The sequence below is a fragment of the Canis lupus genome, chromosome 8 (assembly GCF_048164855.1).
Source record: "Canis lupus baileyi chromosome 8, mCanLup2.hap1, whole genome shotgun sequence".
Classification (NCBI taxonomy): domain Eukaryota; kingdom Metazoa; phylum Chordata; class Mammalia; order Carnivora; family Canidae; genus Canis; species Canis lupus.
The window spans coordinates 15,320,111-15,342,225 of NC_132845.1; the positions used below are offsets into that span (position 1 = coordinate 15,320,111).

Genomic DNA, 22,115 nt, shown 5'->3' on the forward strand with positions numbered 1-22,115 from the left:
CCCTTTCACACAGTGTGTGGGGAGAATTTGATTGGCAAGTTCTTAAACACTGTTAGGGGTTATCAGGTTTCACTACAATGTTATGCACAGATTAGTTCTACTTCCTGAAAACTATAATTTTATTTTTATACAGTATTTTTATAAGTACCAGAGACATACAATGAAAAAAAACAAACAAGGTCCTTGCTTTTATGGAATTTATATCGCCTAGTGACAAGTGATAATATAGCCACAAATTTAAACTTACAGCTTCACCTCGAAAGCCTTTTTCACCTCTGGGTCCCTACAAGAAAATGAGAAATGTTTGTTTAGTGCTACTGACGGTTATTTACCGAATGTAGTTGAGGCTACACACAGAAACATGATAACTTCTGTTTTTGTTTTTTTCTATCTAGCAAGACTTCTTTAGCAAATTTATATAAATCCTAGGTTCCTTTCCCTAAGGTGAGCAACACAAAACACAAACAAGAATGATTGATTGATTTATCATGTTCTGCACAAAGTGAGACAGGGATAACAAGCACTCAGGTAAGTCAAAGCAGCTGACCTGACAATCAACTACAGAGCAATTTAGAAGGGATGTCATCAGATTAAATTCTAATATTTGTTTCCCTCAGCCTTTGAAAACCTTGTTTCCACGGTGATGTCCTCCTTTTCTTTCATTGTCTCTTTCTAATCCTCCTTCTGAGCTTCATCCCACAAATTCTGATACACTGCATACCAGAACATTCAGTTCAAAATATTTTCTGACTTTCCTTGAGATTTCTTCTTTGATCCATGGATTATTTAGAAGTACATGCTTTAATTTTCACATATTTGGAGATTTTTTTTCAATTAAAAAAATTTAAATTTATTTTATTTAAGTTCAATGTGTCAACATAGAGTATAACACCCAGTTATACCCTCCTTAATGCCTGTCACCCAGTCACCCCGTCCCCCACCCACCTCCCCTTGCAACCCTTTGTTTCCCAGAGTTAGCAGTTTCTCATGATTTTCTTATTATCTTTCCTGTTCACTGATTTTTACTTTAATTCCATTATGGCCAGAGGACATACTTCATATGACTTCAGTTCTTTTAAGTTCAGTAAAAAAATTTTTTGGTTCAAAATATGGTCTATTTTGGTGATTTTCCATGTACACTTGAAGAGAAAGTAGAGTCTGTTATTAGATGGACATACTGTCTTAAAATTTTCTGTTTTCATTCTTGTAGAAATTATACATGTATTTTATTTATTTATTTATTTAAATGAGATGAGATAATACCATTCATCTTTTCAAAAACCTGAATTTACACTTTCACAATATGTTATGAATGTTTTTATATTAATCCCCATTCCTCTAGATAATTATAATCCTTATGTATTGTTTAATAAACTACAATACTTTTTTTTTAAACTACAATACTTTTGTTGAATTTCCTGTTAGATAATTTCTAATTTTGTCATGACAACAGTGATAAATATCTTTATACTTTATAAAATTGTCCTCCAGAAAGTTTCTTTGAAATTGCATGCACGCCTGAAATATATGGGAGTACAGATCTTCTGACACATACCATGTACTACCATTCTTTGTTAATCTTGCAGGCTAAGAATACGATTTCATTATTTCACCATTTATATTACTTCTTTCGTGTTTCCTGTCTTGTTCTGAACTCATTTTAAACCAGGTTATTAACTTTGAAAAACCAATTTTTAAGATATCTTTATAGAACTTGTTTTTATACCCTCTTCCACCTCCAGCCCAGTGTTAACAAGTTGGTAGATACCATTTAATAACTTTTTTTCTAATAAAATATTGACAAATATATTTATATATGATGAGGTGATCGGTCATTTTATAATACTGATATCATATTGTATACTCTTCTACACATTGGATTTTTCACACTTAATACTTCATAAGCAACTACAAGGCAGGTGAACTAGATATAACTAATTGTTTTTAATACTTGCATAATATTCTTTTTTTTTTACTTGCATAATATTCTATGAAATGGTTAGGCCAAAGTTTATGCAACCATTCTTCTACAGAGGAACCTTCATTTGATTTCACGTTTTGCTAATACTGCCACTACTGTGAAAAAAATCTTTGTAAAATTGCCTTAGTGTACTGAGTGCTTAATTTCTATGGCACAAATTCCTCCAAGTGGAACTGATTGGTTAAAGGGTATATGCACTTATATTTTAACAAATATCTTTCCATGAAGCCTGTAATTCACATCTACTAGTGATTAAACAAGAGTACTGTTTTCCCTAATCCCCTTCTGAGAGATTATATGTAGCATCTTATTATTACTTTAATTTGTATTTCTGTGACTATAAGTTAGGAGAGCATATTTCCAAATAATTATTGACCTTTTTGGATTTGTTTTTCAATTTTCTATTGCGTTTTCTATCTTTTTCATACCAACTTGTAAGAGCTCTTTATACATGAACTCATTATATGTTTTTGCAATTACTCTTTCCCAGCTTATACTAATTCTGTTTATGGAATCTTTTTCCAGACAAAATTTAAAAATTTTCAAGCAAACACATATTCTGTTCTTTTATATAGTTTTCAGATTTCCCTTCTTATATGAAAGGTCTTTTCCAACCCTTAAGCTATACTTAGCATAGTCACTGGCATAGGAATGGGCATGTGGCTGATCAATGGACATGAGGAAAAATGCAATGGAAGACTTCTACAAAAAGCTTTATTTTTTTCCCATGATAGGGCTATAGATCAGTTTCCACTTTGGGTATTATGTCTGGTTGTAATTGCTGAGAAATTGTAGTCATCTTGCTATAAGTTTAATTAGAAGCTAACATTCAGGAAGGCAGAGTAGAGACATGGAAACATCCTGGTCTTGGATAACATGATTGAGTCACTAAATTAACCAAATCTAAAGCCCTTCCAATTTCTGGGCTTCCTATAATGTGATATAAATTTCCTTATTATTAAAGCCGTTCGATACATGGCCCCTATTAACTTATAGCCCAAATCATCCTGATGTACCATTTTTCTTATATTTTTAATATCACTTTTGTTATAATTAAATTCCTATATTCTGAGATCTAATTCTGGACTCTAGCCTGTTTGCATTCATCTATTTGTTTATTCCTTTGCATTACCATATAGTTTCATTTACAATGACTTTAAAGTAATGTTTCCTTATTTGGAAAAGCAAGTCTTTCATCCTCTACCACTATTTTTTTTTCCCACAAAGTTTTGGCCATTCTCAAGAGCTTATTCTTTCACAATGAACTTTTCTTAAAAGTTTCTTCTTAGAATGGAAAAAAATGGAATATAGAAAAAATTTGATGTGCACGTTGGATATTATAAAGACCTTTAAGAACTATCTATAAACAAAAGATATTTTAATTGAGGCATTTTTTTATTATAGTTTCCTTGACCAATTAAAATTTCACAGTTTTGACAGAGAACAATCATTCAGTAATCACAACAGTATGTGTTTCTTAGCTGGCTGAAAAATCACCCACCAAAATCTGAGAATTCTTCCATTTACAATCTCCCATTTAGACTACATAGTGCTGAGTGGTAAATGCTGAGAATCTAGAGAAATGTCGAGTTACACTTTCCATTCTGTAAAATAAAAAATTCAGCAGTTTTGGTAGGAAATTCTTCCCTAATTTATCAAATAAAATCGAATGAGTTAATACCGCAAATATTTCGGTTTATATATTAAGACTCTGTGCCTCTCTACAATAACATTTCCAAATGATTCAAAATATTGATTCTCTGCAGGGAATACCTCTTTCCTCTTCAAATTTGTCCCTACCTACTGGGTTCTTCCTCTTGTATGTTTACACTACTGTTAGTATTGTAAAACTCTCCCCTAACCTCTTTGCCAACACATTGTCTTATTTTTCTGTTGTATTTCATAGTCAAATTTCAAATTTCTAAAGGCACTGGCATCTACTAACTTTCTCCGTTTCCTCTCCAGACGCAGCTTGAATGGGGTAGAAAGAGCACTGATCTTGAAGGAAGAAACATCACCTCTGTAATTCACTAGCTGTTCTACCTTGAATAACTAGGTGAATCTCTGTAAACTTAATCTGTTTCTCCATGTCTTAAATAGAAATAATAATACCTACTGCAAAAGTTTGCTGCAGGAATTCAAGAAAAGGTATTGAATATTTATATCTACTTCCTTCTTCACTTAAGTTTGTACTATATCTTCCAATATAATTTATTTTCTTAAAGATCAGTGTTAACTACTCCTTTCTTGAAACTCATCTATCTGAACCTTGTGCTTTTCTGTTTTACCTGGTGTTGCCACCAACTATCTCCTTCCTTTTAGTGAGTGGCACAAGGCCTCAGATCTTGCCTGTCTGCCTTTCTTCTGCTATGCTTTCTCCTTCAAAAAATTCTTTTTATTGCTTTAGTGATCACCTCTATACTAATGCTCAGCCCCTTCTCTCCTGCTTTAGTTCTAATTTCCTTTCTCAACTCCAGTTTAAAATGTCTACCTCACTACATATACCTTCTTTACACATATAATCTCTAAGTTCTCAGAAATCACCTTGCAGGTGAAAATGTACAACTATTTTTGCCCTTGGCTTCTTAAATACCCAGGGTGATCCTTTTTTGGGTTACTCTAGAAATAGGATTAAAGAAGAAAAAACAAGAATATGAAAAGGAAAAGGAAGACCTATATTGTAACAAACTTACAGTTCTACCTGTTGGGCCTATTATACCTTCTTTGCCAAAGGGGCCAGTGTTTCCCTGTTGGGGTAAAAGAATATCAGTCAGTCTCATTGCGGGTGTAATGCAGAAAAATTCTAGAAAATTTCTTGTACAATGGTAAAATAGTCCACGCTAGCATAATTCCAGTCTTTAGTATAAAAATCTTATAGCATCAGAAGAAATCATAGTACTTGTGATTTGCAGTATGTGACACAATTCTGTTTATTATCATAGATTCTTATCAGGAGAATTACATCTGTATAGTTTCTAACAAACTGATAAATCAACATTATAATTTTTATGTGGTGATAACTTCAATGATGCCATTTTACATGTGGATAATTACATAACAAATGTACTTACTTAACATAAAGAAGACTCCATACAATGATGAACAAAATTTTGAGTAACTATCTTTATAGACATTGAAGGAGATGTCTGAGTGACGTGCAGCATGGAATTGAAAGAAGGTATTGGAAAGAAACACAGAGCATTATATGTGACCAAGCTCAGTTTCTCCATCTGTTAAATAAGAATGCCTATGTCATAGGGCCATTTTGGAATTAAAAGTGAAAAATGATTTTGAAACTATAGGCTGTTATTGTTTATAAAGATAACCTTGAATAAGCTCAATCCTGGTGAACTCTTCTTAAACTATGTATGGAAATCATTTTTTTTAATTGAAGTACAACTTATATACAATATCCTATGAGTTTCAGGTGTACATCACAGCTGGAATCACTTTTAAATACAAAGACCGACTTTAAGTTATGATTTGTAAATATGGTATCCAAATCTGAAAGATCCATAATCAAATCAAGAGAGTTGATTTTTTAACCTAATCAAATTTAAGCTCTAGGCTGGTTTATTACTGAAAAAAAAAGTTAATAAAAATTTCATCAATGAACTTAACCATGATCTGCCTCTAAAATAATGATTTGTTAAAAAAATGGAGGTATACATGAACTCTAGAGAACAGTAGACCAAACAGCAAAAAATTGTCTATGTTTATTTAAATGTGTCCAAAAGATAAAGTGTTGTGACTTTATTTATCATTTATTTTTATCTTTTTAGAGAGGGAGAGAGAGGTGGTGAGGGAAGGGCAGAGGAAGAGGGAGAGAGAGCATTTCAAGCAGGCATGGAGTCCAATGGGGTGGCTTGATCTTACAACCCTGTGATCATGACCTGAGATGAAATCAAGAGTCCGACGACTCGTAATGGACTAAGTCACTCAGGCGACTAACACTCAGGTGTTATGATTTTAATGGTTGGTACCAGTTAACTACATAAATACATCTTTGAAATGAAGGATAATTAATCCAGATTTCCTACTTCAATTAATTTATTTAATCATCTAGTATTTATTATTGAGCAAGAATTAGTTCCTAGGCCACTTACTATCCATTCTATATTCTAATTATGCAGTTAGCAGACAACCTTATAATACATTATTTGGTCAATCAGCTGTGGATTCAAATTTTGGCTCTTCTACTTACTAGCCAGATATGGCCTTGAGCAAATTACCTTTAAGTGACTTAGTTTTCCCACCTGAAAAATGGAGGTAATAGCATCTCTCAGAGGATTTTTTATCAGGATTAAGTGATATAAGGGACACAAAGTGAACACTGATAGATAACAGTTTTTTGCTAAATACTAACTTATAATGACTTTTCACTTGTCTCTATCATGACTTAATAAGAGATAACTGCAATTGTAAATTAGTATTTGTGAGGAGTTACCAGAACTTTACTATTGGTGAACTGATAATATTTCTGGAGCTGCAAAGCAGTACAGGCTCAGATCCTGGCCTATAGAGACCCAGCATTTGGTGAGATTCTGCTTAGGACAGATACTAGGCAGGCAGCCAACTTCTCTTTGACAATATCAAGAAAGGATTAATTAATTGAGAATTTAATAAAACTAGAATGAAGGAATTTAATTAGTAGGGAACTTAATATATGTAAGAACTTAAAAGCAATATTTATTATAGAGAAGACTGTCTACATATAACCCACCTGTGGATAATCAAGAATTGGCCCTTATATAAAAGCACCAAATTTCCATGGTTCTTTAAAAATCATAAAAGAAACTAATAAATTTGCACCTGAAGAAATGTTGAGGCAGGGCTTTAAACAAACATTTCCTATGACAACACCAATCTTTGTATTACCGAAAATAATTTATCGTAAGAGTTGGGGAAGGGGTGTAGGATTTCAAAAATTTGACTTTTCATTTTAATATGTTGTGTAAGACAGTGGTTTTCAGCTGTAAAGTTCTTCAAGATTCCTTTCTCCTGCTTCTGGACCACTCTCCTTCTCTATGCTCTCTCCATCCTTGTCCTAGTAGCTGCTATTAGTCAAGGGGGTGCTACTGCTACAGTCAAATTATTGTTGGACATTTTATAGCTCTTTTTTTTTTTTTCAGTTTTATAGATCATTTCATCAACTAGGAGACTGTGGTCGAGAAAAACAAAAACAAAACAAAAACCAAAAACAAACAAAAACCAGTAATTGCTGATGGCTTATCTATCCCTCTTTATATTTGTGACAGTTTGCAATTCCAGGCACTAAACAGCTAATTGGAGTTCTTCAGACACTAATCTTTGCAATTATTTAAGCAGTCCCTCATCACTCTCCAGGGAGAGCTACCCCTGAGCTGGGAAAACACAGCTATTGGGAAATATTTTTCAAAGCATGGTGTGAGGAGCTCTGGTCATAGGCAAGCCTCCTGCAAATGGTGCATGGGGTGGTCTCTGGTTGTATTAGTGCTTATAACATGAAACTGCTTTATGTTTTTGTTCCTAGTGTGAGTTAATAAATACATTATCCAGTATCAACATTAATTCTGATATATATTTTCTAAAGTAAGAATTGGAAAAATGGGTGGTTTATGGGGTCTTTTGCTCAAATTAATATATGAACTGAAAAAGGCTGAGAGCCTTTGCATGTGATCTAATGAGTTTCTATCTTAAAAGTCATTTTATTAAGTTATTAATTGGGAGTATATTAATCTTAGAGTCCTTAATGTTAATTCCTACAATCTGCAAAGAATCATGATTTCTGGGCAAGTAGAATGACTTTATACTTACTCTCTGTCCAATAGGACCTTTAGGACCCGATATTCCAACAATGCCAGCATCTCCCTCAGGACCCTAAAAATATGATAAAAATAAAAGTAAAAATCTTTAACTCTATATGAATATTTTACAAGTGAAATAATCTTGTAATAATCTATTAAGAGTCGGCTCTTAAAAAATGGAATGTTAATGTAAATGGACAGTTAATGATGTACATGCTGGAGAACTACGGAGGAATTGTTCTGAAGTATGGAATCTAAAGTATACCACTATCAATTCAAGGAGGGAGAGGAGGACAGATAGATACATGATAAAGCAAGTAGAGTAAAAAGCTACAGAAGAATCTAGGTAATGGGTATATGGGTCCTCACTCATTCTCTCAAGTTTGCTGTTTGTTCGAGAATTTTCAAAATAAAATGTTTGGGACAATGAAATGTGAGGGGACAAAAGCAAGTTATTAAATAAAATAGGTAGGAAAATATATAGCTATGTAGCATTTAAAAAATTAACATATCCAAAATATACTCAAATTTATAACTATACCAATGGAAGTTTTGCAGATTAAGAAATACAGAAGCTCAAGTCAGAAACTAAATATTGGTATTTTGACATCTTTCTCATGAAAAGCAAAAGTCATGTCAACATACTCTGGGGCCTGGGAATCCTTGGAAACCTGTCAAACCTTGAACGCCATGTTCTCCCTGCAACGTGAATAGATTATGATCATCATTATTGTGCAATGGTGTTCTGGCCTGTAGACTAATGATACTTAGTGAATTTCTGAGTTGACACATACAGGCTGCCCTTTCAGACCAGGCTCTCCACATGGTCCTTGATCACCTTGTGCTCCTCGGTGACCTCTTTTACCTTGAATTCCAGGTTCACCAGGTAGCCCTTGTTCACCCTATGGACAAAAAAAGAAAGGTGATCTAGCCTTTAGAATCTACAAATATTTTGGCTTTTAAATGAAACCCAAATACAGGTCCAACCTCAGGCATAGTATGAGGCGCTGGGGAAATCAAATTCTGTATCGTCATTATCTCTACCAATATTTTCTATGCAAGGAATATTTGATTATAATGAGCAAGAAGCATAGCAGCAGGGAATGAAAATTCCAGGGATTGTGGTCATAACTGTGGAAAGAAAAGAGAAGGGGGAACTTAAAAACTAGAAAGAAGATAGCGAGGCTAAAGAGAGAATGGTGAGAGGTGGTGTGTGTGAGGGAAGGTGTTTATATATGATTTGTATTTTATTTGAATTGGTATTATTTTGCTCTGTTTTCCTTACCATACAGAGATGATTCAGCTGATATCAGAAACAGAGCAGAGTCTCCTGAAGTGTGAACCTTCGTTTTTGACATGGTTATCTTTCCAATCCTATCATTAAGAAATCTCCATTACCTGTTTTCCAAGGTTCCCTTTGATATGTATTCCCTTTAGCTCCTAAATTCCACTTTAAAGAGATACTTAAGCACCACTGTTTTATTTGTAAAAGTTAAGTCTTTTGTAAATTTATTTTTATTTTTGAAATGAAAGTTGTAATATTTTCATACCATTTCTAAAAGCAGGGATCTGGAGAAGTTTAGAGATAGATTAATGAAAAATGATGCTTGATAGATTCTGATCAAAGATTCCTTAAGATTAGCAAATCATTCTTCACTGTCTGGAGACAAAGCTTTGGAACTTGACAACTATGGATCCTTTTTATTGCAAGTTCATACATTAGAGATAGGAATCTTATTTCAGTTCCTAGTTTTAGCATTTGCTCAGCTACTTTGAAATTTAGTGGAAAGGGATAGGTCATTTCCAGTTTACCCATATGGGTCAGAATACCTGAACATTCTTTAGAAGTGGAACTATGAAAATCAAACTAAGAGGTGATAATGATGATGGTGCCAACATCTTAATCCTAGGCTTTTATGAAATTGCTTCAGACACTGGACTACTCTCTTGGTTGTCTGGGTCAATTCTGCATTGAGATAGCACTAAAACAGATTTAAAAAGCCTCTTGAATGTACAATACTCCATTCAATGAATGTGAATGCAAGATTTAATTATGGTCACTCTGATTCTAAGAAATAAGCTCCACTCTTATCAGATTTATTCATTGGTTGGTGAGATTCAGATACAGAGGAATAGGAAGTTTATCTAAGAAAGTTTGTATCAGGAAGTAAAAAAGATTTCTCTTTTTCGGAGGAGAAGGTGGATGACAGAGAGGGAAGAGGAAACAGAATGACTCAGGTAGCATTTTTTAAAGCATTGCCAATACTGAGTTAATGAGTCATTCTGGCAAATTACATGCACTGTGGTTACCACGGGAGATGAGTATGTCCAGGCCACACACTTTCCTTTTCCTCCTAAGATATTTTTATTATCGGTCAAATTTATTAAAAGCGATTAATTTTACCAACCTGTGATCTAGCCAATGAACTCAGGGACAATATGTAGGTCAATAGTGCTGCTCATCCATCAGAAGAAAATGTTAAAGTACCTTTGGGCCTGGAACCCCTGGGCTTCCCGGAAGGCCTGATGACCCCTTGGCTCCTCGAGGACCTGGAGACCCAGTCAGTCCTGTTCTTCCTGGGCTGCCCCTGGTGCCCTAAATAACATAGATAAGGGGAAAAAATGGGATATTTCCTAAAAATCCATCCAGAGGCTAAATATATGTAGGAGGGATTGGTGTTCTGAAAGCTGCTGTTGACAGGTTTGAGAGTTATCCTGGGCTTCTTTCCCAAATAAGTGAAATATTTAAGTAATGTTTTGACTCACCTAAAGTCTCCAATTATAATGTAATGGTCTGAGGTATTCAAAATGAAAATACTGAGGCAGTACAGTCCATCAGGACCTTTTGACTTAAATAGCCTACGTGTAAATTATGTGTGTTGTAGTCTAACTTTCTGTATTGTATTCTGGTTGCACGACAACTCTAATAACTGATTAATGTTTCCTTAAAAAATATTCTGTGGATATTAACTAGACTTACTGTAGTGATCATTTCTCAACATACATATATTGAATCATTATGTTGTATACCTGAAAGTAATATAATATTCTATGTCCCTTATATTTCAATTTAAAAAAAGATTAAGGAATTTAAAAAAAAAGTTTTTGAGTGGTTCATTCGTTAGCCCAGCACAGAATATCACTTATTGATATGACATATTACTAGAACTTAAGCTATGTGAATAGTTTATAGGTTGACTCTCGGTGAGAATATTTTCAAAGAAGTTAAAACACTAAATCAGTATAGCTTCAAGTAGAATCTGCTAAAATGTGATAAAATTGATAGCAATGCATTGGGAAAAGATTTATTGGACAAGTTTACAAAACTTGTGAAAATATAAGGTATTTAAACCTACGGATATTCATTGTATTATTCACCATCGGGTACACTGAGGAAAATACTCAAATCTAGCATGTATTAATGAATCAGTAGTGTCAACAGTGAACTCTGTCAATTCTTGCAACCTGGTCCAGTGTGTGGTTTTGTGTGTGTGTGTGTGTGAAAATAGAAACCGAATATCCTAATTTTTTAAAAAGATTTTATTTATTTATTCATGAGAGACACAGACAAAGAGAGGCAGAGACACAGGCAGAGGCAGGGAGCCTGATACGGGACTCGATCCCTGATCCCAGGATCAGGGCCTGAGCCAAAGGCAGATGCTCAACCACTGAGCCACCCAGGCGTCCCTGAATATCCTAATTTTATCATACAGCAATTTGATGGCTTAGTAGGGATAAAGTTTTATCAAGATATTTTGAGAATGAGATTGAAATGTTTTTGAATCGGAAAAACTACCTTAAACCTCTGTTATTGAATAATGAATAGCTTTAAAATATAGATTTTACTGCAGACTCCATAATGTTTATCAATGAATTGAACCTAAAATTATAAGGCAAATCCATGCCTGTATGTGAAGCATATACTGTGTAAAGTCTTCTTTTTCTTTTTTTAAGGGTGGGGGGCAGGAGCAGAGGCAGTGGGAGAATGAGAATCTTAAGCAGGCTCCATACCCAGCGCAAAGCACAATGCAAAGCTCAGTCTCACAACCCTGAGATCATAACCTGAGCCAAAATCAAGAGTTGGGCGCTTAACTGACCGAGCTACTCAGACAACCCAAGTAATTTTTTTTCTTTTTTTTAAGTAATTTTTTTACAGTAATCTCTATGTCCAACATGGGGCTTGAACTCATAACCCCCAAGATCAAGAGTCACATTCTATACTGACTCAGCCAGCAAGGCACCCCATATGGTAAAGTAATTTTGATGACAACTAATGTTTGAATCACAAGTAATATCAAGCAACTTTATACATTTCCTATGGTGTCAAAAATTAAAACAATAAAACTCTCAAACCTGGGCAATATGTCACTCTTCATTTCTCACGCAAATTTGCAGTGGGTAGATTTTTTTCTTTTCTTTTTTTTTAGTGGGTAGATTTTCTGAGCTCAATTTCTTTTAGTAGCATTTTTTAATACTAGAGGCAATAAATTTCTATACCTCAAAATCCATTTAACCATGCCACTGAGGAGTTCTCACCTAACAGTTCAATTGGAAATGCTAATATAAAATGTTATGACATGCTAGAAGGCAAATATCAAGAGAAGAATCTAACAAAATTTTATAAATTCTTTCCATGCAATGAATATGCACAATTAAAGTCATATGTTCAGGAATTTGGCAGTACCTATCTGTGTGAAAAGAATTTTCAAAGATAAAATATGGAAAACATGCAAAATCTCATTATAGGTAAGCATTTACAAATAAAAAGAAAATTTTGATGATAGGGAACTATAATAAGCTAATTGTGATCTCTCCTCCCACAAATCATTCCCTTTTTTCTTGTTAGTAGACTTGTATTACAAAGAAAATTGTACTAAATTATTATATTTTGAATTTTATGAAGAACAATTTTGTGAAAATCTGTTTTCTCTATTGTTACATAAGTTCTTAAATAATACGCTTAATTTTGCCTCTTGCCCTGCAAAGCCTAAAGTAGTTGCTAATATTTACAGAAAACATTTGCTGACCCCTATTTTAGGAGATGACTGCTACTTTCTGAGTTGATTCCTGGGGCACTAAATTGGGTTGTGCAATCATTCTTCTAGACATTCAGCAAATATCTGATGATGATATGTGAAAGGAAGGTACCGTGGAAAACCCTATGAGGAATATAAATATGAATAAAATATGGTTTTTGTTTTCAAGAAGCTTAAAATTAAGTGAAAAAGATAAAATGTAATATATAAATAGTTAAAGACAAATATTTTTTAAATTGTCAAATGAGGATAGAGATATAAAGCAAATACTAGAGAGGTATATAGGGGAAATTACCTCTGGTGCTAATCATGAAAGGAATTACTGAGAAAGTAGTGTGGAATTGGATTATAAGATAAAGATACTGCTGTGGCCCCTTCATTCAAGCATCAGACTCTTGATTTCAGCTCAGGTTGATCTCAGGGTTGTGAGATAGAGCTCCACATTGAGCCCTGCACTAGGCTCTAGTGAGCATGGAGCCTGCTTGGGATTCTCTTTCCCTCTCTGCCTCTCCCCTCATCACATATGCTCTCTCTCTCTCTCTCAAAAAAAAAAAAAAAAAAAAAAGGATAAAGATAAAGATAAAGATATTGCCCTTAAAGTTACAAATGTAATAGGAGAGATGATTTGCTCAAAAATAGTCTAGAGTCATCTCTGTAGAAGGCCTGGTTGGGAGAATAAGATTTAAAGATAAAGTCGATTTTGAATAGAATACTGAAGTATTTTTCCTTTTCTCCCAAGTTATTTCTTCCAAATTATATCATCACATATCTTTACATTCTCTTACTTATGGGAAGTAATTCGACATCGTTAGAGAATTAACTTTTCCAGGTAGATTTTCTTCGTGATCACCAAACTCACTAAAATTATGAGTGAAAATGTGTTTCATATTACTAGGTGCCATGTACTATGCTGGCACTTACAGGGAGATACCTACAGGATATAAATTCATATTCCTTAATTTGACCTCTAAACTTTTTTTTTTGGTCACAATCTACATTGAGTATTTTTTCTCTTATCGTTTCTATATTAGTAGCTCTTAAAATATGTAAGGAGCAATTATTAAGACAAAATCCTCATTGGAAGAAGGTAAAGGGGAGGGGGGAAACAGAGGAGACTAGGGAGAGAGTGAGAAAAGAGAGGGGGAGAGGGGAAGAGAGAGAGAAAGAGAAAAAGAAAGAAAGAAAAGAAAGAGAAAGAGGGAGGAAGCAGGACGGGTAGAGAGAAAAGAGACAGATCCACATTGTGGATTTAAGATTCAGGTGGCATGGTTCTCCCATGTTGCTTGCATCTTAATCCAAGTGTATTAATCTCTATTTCCTTCCCCTTGCCACATGAACTTGAGAACCCTGGGTTCATGTAATTGGTTCTATTTCCTTCCCCTAGCCACACAAACCCTGGATTCATGAAATGGTATCATTTTAGAACTCATCAATGCAAATGAAAGCACATCTAGTCATAGTCATCTGAGACTTTGGGATGTAAAATCTCAAAAATGTTCAATGAAGGCAGTTGTTATACCAATGGCCAGGTCTCAACAGGAATATGACTATACAGAAAAGGCAAGTCTCAAAAACAAAATTCTGATGAACAGTGCCCTCCCCACTAAAAACAGGTGAAAAACCAAAGAAACCAAGGGCTTGCAGAGAAAGAAGGGTATGTAATAGCAAGGAAAATTAAAAAACCCACCAAAACATACAGACTTAGGTTAACCCACCAAAACATACAGACTTTTTTATTTTTTCAAAACATACAGACTTAGGTTAATATACAGACTTAGCTCCAGAGTTAAACCAGGTGAATAGTTAAGTTAAAGAATGTAGATCAGTATAAGGATTTTTTTTTTTTTTTAGAACAGATTGTCTTGCAAGGCTATGAATATTCTATCCTTGGATATATTTTAGAGGTAATAGATGCCACAGGGAGAAGGTAACACATGACAGGTTACCCTAGACAATTTTAGGATACCTCAACATTCCAGAATTCTAATATAGTAGCACTTCACTTGTAATTTTAGGCAAACTTTAAGACCTTTTCTCACCAACAGGAAAAAAATGTATCTTTTGGATGATGCATGGACAACAGACATTCAGATGCTGCTGAACGCTCCTGAAGTCAATAGGTATTTTTGACTGAGAATAAAAAGGACCCTAAGACTACTCTTTAGGGTTTACTGAAAACTAGAAACTTTACTTGCAGCGTTATCACACATTTAGCACCAGACAGTGAATATGTTCCAAGTCATTTACTGTTCATGTTGGTTTCTTAGAGAGAAATTTGAGGATGGTAGCAGAGTGTTCTGGACAAAGTTCCAAACAATGTTTCATACAAGTAGAGAACAAATATTTCTTATTATGAACACAAAGACGGATGAGTAATTTTGCTTTCAAGAGAAACAGATGCTAATGCCTATGCATTCTTTCCAGTATCTTCTAAATGGTTTGTTTCAAACCAATCATTAAAGATTAAGTCATTCTGAGCAAATTTTGAAAAGTAAATAAAGTCATAATTTGTTCAGAGATGCTGAAACCAATAAACAGTTTACCCGAGTCTTTAAAAAAAAGGTTAATAGTATGATTAAAAAAAAAAAAAAAAACAACTCGTGATGTCTCATGGCTAGAGACTTCCATTATGATCAGATAGGAATCAGATTTGCCTGCTGAGTTTTTTTTAAAACTGACATATAATTGATATATAATATTGTGTAAGTTTAAAGGGCACATTGTGTTGTTCTGGTACACTTACGTTTATGTATTACAATGTGGTTATTACAGTAGTGTTAACTAATACCTTTATCATATCACATATTTATAATTTCTCTTTTGTGCTGAGAACAGTTAAGATTTAGTCCTCTGGCAACTTTGAAATTTACAGTATGGTATTGTTGACTATAATCACCGAGTTGTGCATTAGATTTCTAGAACTTACTTATCTCCTAGTTGTAAGTTTGTATCCTTAAATTGGTTTTCAACTCTGTAGGAAGTGTCAATTTTAGCTGGACTGAAACTGATGACTGCTTAAGCCTTGATAATCTAAGGAAAGAAGTACTTGGTTCAGTAATCAACAACATCAGCCACAGCAAGAATTACTTTTTATTGAGTGTCTTCTGTGTATCAGAAACTGTAATGGTAAAAAAAGAGAAAAGAAAAGAAAGAAAAGAAAGAAAAGAAAGAAAAGAAAAGAAAAGAAAAGAAAAGAAAAGAAAAGAAAAGAAACAAAACTGTAGTGGTATATGGTTGCATTGTTTTATTTAATCTTATTTCCTTCAGTAAGAGGAACTTCTTATCTTTCACTTTGACTTCCCTGTGAGGAAAGGAAAGAAGAGTATGTAAACATACACATACTTAGGTATAAATCTGCCTTTATTCTGGAACCCAATGGAAAGACATGAGAAGAAAAATGGAGTTATATGGATATATTTATAAGACAGAGAGAGAAAGATTTTGGAACAATGATGACTGGTTTGTATAAAATAGTGAAACATAACAATGAGAATGTCACTTTGTTATTCCCTAGGCCCTTTAATTTACTTGTCTTAATTTCATTAGGATTGAAACAAGTATATTAAGAAACAAGAAACAAAATAAAATTTCTTAAATACAGGCAACAACAAAAATCCACATTAAAAAAAAAGATTGTATTTATTTATTCATGAGAGACACACAGAGAGAGGCAGAGACATAGGCAGAGGGAGAAGCAGGCTCCATGCAGGGAGTCTGATGTGGGACTTGATCCCTGATCCTGGGATCATGCCCTGAGCCAAAGGCAGATGTCTGCTCAACCACTGGCTGAACCACCCAGATGCCCCCAGAAATCCACATTTCAAAGTAGATGTACAAAGGAAAAGCACCTTAAAACCGTGTTGAATGAAAAGACAAATATTAATTTTATTGATTTCTCACCAGAATGATAAATTTAAAATGACACTAAACTTCAAATTAGTTGACATTTTTCTTTAAAGTAGCACCTTGAAAATTATTAAAGTTTTTTCCTTTCCCTATTGCCAAGCATCTTCTGTGCTCATAGCATTATGTTTATATATTTATTTACTGTATGAGAAAATAGCAGTTAAAATTAATTTACTTTCTATAGAACAAAAAAAAAATAAGTATGATGCCCTGAAATTTTTTGCATTAGGCAACATAAGTACTCCATTTTTTGTTAAGCCAGCAAACCAATAGCTTATAAAAGTAATGCTTTGCTTCCTTTGTTCCAAGCAACTAAAAACACTTCTGTTTAAGTAAGAATTTCTCATTTTATTTGGTTTACTAAATATATCCCTCCTAGGAAAAAATTGGCTGTTTAAAAAATGTGGGATAATAATTATTAGGTGATTATATGCAAGGCTATATTATATAAAAATAATGTAGCATTCATAACATTTTCCTTCAGTGCCAGTCATAAGTAATGTGGCCAAATGCTGGAAACAAGATTTATGAATGAGCTGTATACTAAAGTCAGGAGGTAACTTTAGTGTTGAATCTCTAAACATATTAAAGCTTCTGGAACTTGGAACAGGGTTGAGACAAGTCATAGGGTAGTGGAGACAAGTCAGGTCTGCTTGACTTAGGTCTGTTCCCAAGAATCTACAAAACTAACGCTTGTTTGCCCTTAATGAATACAGGCATTTCAGCATTGTATTACCTCACAGAAATTATTTCTATATTTCCATTAGGGCAATTGGTGGTTTATCAGTCTTGCAAAATGGACAGTACAAATGTCACTTTAACATTGGGCAAAATTAATGTATCTTATGAAATCTCCTTTACTCAGGTCTTAACTGATAATCCCAGCACTAATGGGGATCGAAAGAGGGCTTTTCATTTATACTTTGGCTCTTAGACATGTCTAGGCTCACATCACTATGAAGAAATAAATGCCCATCTTTTGTTTCAAAAATAACAAATCTATACCCATACTATCTAATTTGATCTTCTGATAATCCTGTGAACATGTCAGTTCTTTCCTGACTGTAGGTTTTTCCATTTTGGTTCCTTCACAGAACACGTTCTTCCCTCATTTTTTATATACCTGGCTCGGTCTTACCTTCCCAAAGGAGATAAAGTGTTTATATACCCAAATATGACCTCCTTGGTGAGGCCCTCCACTGTCTACTTCCTCTATAATCTATTTCCCACATGCTCTCTCTCAACACTCTATTTATTTCTTTCATAACACAATTTGGAATTACCTGATTTGTTTATTTATTGACTACCACCCAATTACTGGGCTGAACCACATTACATTATGAATTTTAAGGTAAAAAATGGTCAAATGTCAGAAATTTCTTGCTGTTCCATGTATGTTTCATGAAGGCAGTTCTTTATCTATCTTGTTCATTGTACTCCTGGCTCATATTAAGCACTAAACACATATTTGTTGAATGAATGAATGTTAGCTTAAGCATGAGTACCTATTATTATAGGAAGATGATAATAACGATGTAGTCTACTAAATGCTTCATGTACAATGTCTCATTTGATTTTCAGAAAAAACCATTTGAATTAGGTATTATTATCTTCCTGTTACAGATAATACTTAAGACGTTATGTAACTGACACATCTTAATTTTATTCAGGGCTCCAAAGTTATAGTTATTATGCAGAGACCATTCGAATACTCTTCAAATATTTATTGAGCTTCTTCTATGGACCTGACACAGCTAAGTGCTAGGGATGCAAAGATGAATAAAGTACAATCCCAATTCTATATGAGTTTGCAGTCGTTCATCACAGAAAGTCATGACATTATGTAATCAGCAACCATATGACCTGTGCTCTGATGGAAGCAGTGTATAGAGTGTACACAAGTTTAGAACAGGGTGTCCAAGGAAGAGTGGGGAGTCCAAGGAAGAGTGTCTGAAAGAGGTCACAGTTTGGTTAAATCCTGAAAGAGCAAGAAATTGTTCATCCTAAAGTAACAGAGTAAGGTGGAGGAGCTTTTCAAGCAGAGAGCATAAATTATATGTAAAAAGACATGAAAGTAAGGAAAATATACAGAATTCAGGGGGAACATCTTAGTAATTGAGCATATCTGAGTGGGGGTGTAGCATGGTGGTTAAGAACACAGGCTGTGAATCTAGATTGATTTTGAATTCTGGCTCTATTAGTCATTGTCTATGTGACCCCGGGCAAGTTACTCAGTCTCTCTGAATCTCACCCTCTTTTCTGTAACCTGGAGACAATAGTTATACCTACCTTGTGGTTGGTTTGTTTGTTTGGTGAGAATTCAATAACTTTATACATATTCAGCACCGTGAATAGTACCTGGCACACTGTAAATGTTTAATAATTGTTAGCTGTCATTATGACTGAAATGTACAGCAAATGTGAAGAAAAAGGTAGAATGTAAGACTGGAAATGTAAACAGAGGCCAGACCATGAAGATCAACATTCCACAAAGACTATGAACTTTTTGGATTGGGAATCACTGAAGATTCAACTAGGAAATTTACGTCCTTTAGCAAATCTTTCATTTTGTTGCTAATAAGCAGCCAAACAGACTGTGTTTTGTCTGCTCTGGAAGGGTTCCTAATGAGTGGTAAGTGAGCCAAAAAAAGCACCAGGGGGAAGAGGGAGAAAGTAGCAATCAGGAAAAGCCATAACTGGAAATCACCCTCTTAATAATAAAGAGTTGACAGGATCTGCTGAATGTAGATCTGGCAAATGCAAGTACATTTCTTTCTCTAAAATACTGTGAAGAAAGAAATGCATCTTCTCAGAAACAGAGGTTTCTTTGGTGTGACTAGTTCACAGGCTAGAGGACACAGCAGATGGGTGGCAGGGCTGCTGGTGGTCCTGACAGAGGCTTCCATGGTGGTCCTGCTACTCTGTGCTTGGATTATGAGTGGGCTGATGAAGTGTGTTTTTCCTTCTTATACTGGACACAATCCACAGTGGAAAACTCTAGACTTTCGATGTTCTTTTAGGACAAGCATCTCATTTTCTACCACACTTAAGCCTGTGTTCACCTGACAAAGTGCAAAGTCAAGATTGAAAGGCCTTGATTTGTCTTAAGTCAAGATGTTAGTTTTGTTTCTTTCCCTCTTTTCCAATAACCAATTTTATTAGTTGCAGCAAAAAATAAAAAGACTGGTAAGCCTCCATTTTGATGACAAATAGATTTATGATCTTTGCAGGGAAAAGTTGTTTTCCTTTTTCATAAATGATTGAGGCACTACAGAAGTCCAATGCAATGAAAACAGCATGGTAGACTCATTTACTACAGATGTGCTAAGTTGACTAGTCTCAAAACACTCATTTATACAGAAGGAAACTCACACAGGCAAATGTGAGCCTCCCCAATCCTGTCCTTCAGTTATAGTCACGTGACCTTGAAAAAACATTGAAACTGTGGCGTGAATATGCCAAAAATTCTTTAACTCCTTGGCCACATCAAAAAAAAGAACATTGTTTAGGAAAATCAGGCAGTTGCATAATGCTAGAAATCCCAGAATAAATATTTTTTTCAGTGGAAAAATCCAGCAGTCTTTAAAGGTAAGCCAAGAAACACCACGGTGCCATGATTTTAAAAAATAAAAAAAATAAGAATAAAAAAGAAAGACCAATGGAAAGATGTCCTTATCCATTGTTGAAAATATTCTAGGGAATATGCCAGTATTTAGAGATTGTGTTACTTTGTCTTAACTAGTTTTTCTAATGCAATAGTAAGTTTCAGAAATGATTACTTGAAATCATTTTATCTAATGACCAGTTTAGTCATTGTTATCTAATATCATTGACCAGACTAGTTCCTTATAAAGCATTATCATTCTAAGTTTATATCATATATTCTACAGATAACAGAAACATTGGTAGAAAATATTTCTGTATTCATAAATACCAATAGCATGTGTAAACTTTGGGGTTAAAAGGGGGATTCCTCAAGGGAAAGTTATTTTGTTTTTTTATTTTGATGGATACAAAACACTTCAATATTTATGACATCCTGATATTCAGTGTGTATGTGAAATTTTTCTGACTTAGTCTCTGAAAATGCTAAAAGTAGGAGATGATGAATTATGATCTGATACCTAATTGCTTACTAATGGCAATAGCAGATATCATTCAACTTCATGACCCTGGGTGATATACTGCAGCAATATTCAACATTATTGTAATTCATTTGAATTCCTTTTCATCACAAAATTCCATGAGATTTTTATACTAGCCATATATAAAGGAATATGTGGCTCAGAATCTATTTTTTAAAAATGCTCAGTTTGAAGTAGAATAGCTTCATTTTTTTTAAAAAAAGATGTTATTTATTTATTCATGAGAGACACACACAGAGAGAGAGAGGCAGAGACACAGGCAGAGGGAGAAGCAGGCTCCATGCAAGGAGTCTGATATGGGATTTGATCCCAGGACTCCAGGATCACACCCTGGGTGAAAGGCAGATGCTTTAACTGCTGAGCCACCCAGATGTCCCAGTAGAAAAGCTTCAGAAGTGGACTAGAATGTGTGTGTTTTATTGTTTGATTAGTTCAGACTCAGATTCTTTCTGATTATGTCTTCAGCCTCTCCATCTCTACTGCCCATCTAGCATGTAAATGGGCTCAAGGTTCTGTCACTTGCAAATAACTCCTACTTTAATTTTAGTTTCATCTCTAGTTGTTGTCCTACTTTCTCTTTCAGAGCCAAATTTCTCCATTGAATTGTCTATATATCCGATTTCCTCACTGTCTACTCTCCTCAAGCTCTGCAATCTTCTTTCTGCCCCCACTAATCAAATCAAATGGCTATCTGCTGAAGTTACTGATCACCTCTATATTCTAAAATATAATGGTTATAATTTCATCTTTTTAGATTTCAGTGCTAATCAGGGTCCTTATTTGCAAATACCAGAAACAAATTCTGGGTAATTTAAACAGAAAATTTCCCTGAAAGGCATTGAATAGCTCATAAAAATCACAGAGAAATCCAGAAAGACAGGTTTGGAAAATGCTTAGAATTGTAGGAAGGTTAGGAACTACTGCAGCTCCTGGCCATTGACTGCAGGTCATCCCTGGAAACAGAGTACTACTGATGCTACTGCCACTAGAATAGAATCTCTATTATCTCTGCTTCTGCATATCACAAACTCCCCAGCCAAAGGCCTTCCTTGGTGGACATAACAGATTGGTTCAGCCTAAGTCATGGGCTTATGTCCTTGTTTCAAGGAGGAATTAGAAGGTGAGAGTCCAGAATTTGACTTCTGTAGAAAATGGCCTTGATTTTGGCTCAGGTGGTGATTTCAGGTTGTGAGACTGAGTGGGCACTGAGCTCCGTGCTCAGCAGGGAGCCTGCTTGAATATTCTCTCCCTTTGCCTCTGC

General features: G+C 34.6%; 1 protein-coding gene across 6 annotated transcripts in view; it reads right to left on the minus strand.

Moving 5' to 3' along the window:
- The window catches only part of COL24A1 (collagen type XXIV alpha 1 chain), a 387,541-nt gene that overhangs the window by 35,439 nt on the left and 329,987 nt on the right, over positions 1-22,115 (minus strand). For all 6 annotated transcript variants that reach the window (XM_072834343.1, XM_072834342.1, XM_072834338.1 and 3 more), the window contains 6 exons: positions 10,256-10,363; positions 8,562-8,669; positions 8,413-8,466; positions 7,778-7,840; positions 4,675-4,728; positions 248-283 (listed from right to left, as the gene is read on the minus strand). In XM_072834343.1, the coding sequence (XP_072690444.1) occupies positions 248-283; positions 4,675-4,728; positions 7,778-7,840; positions 8,413-8,466; positions 8,562-8,669; positions 10,256-10,363 (423 nt within the window). The remainder of the gene's footprint in view (positions 1-247; positions 284-4,674; positions 4,729-7,777; positions 7,841-8,412; positions 8,467-8,561; positions 8,670-10,255; positions 10,364-22,115) is intronic.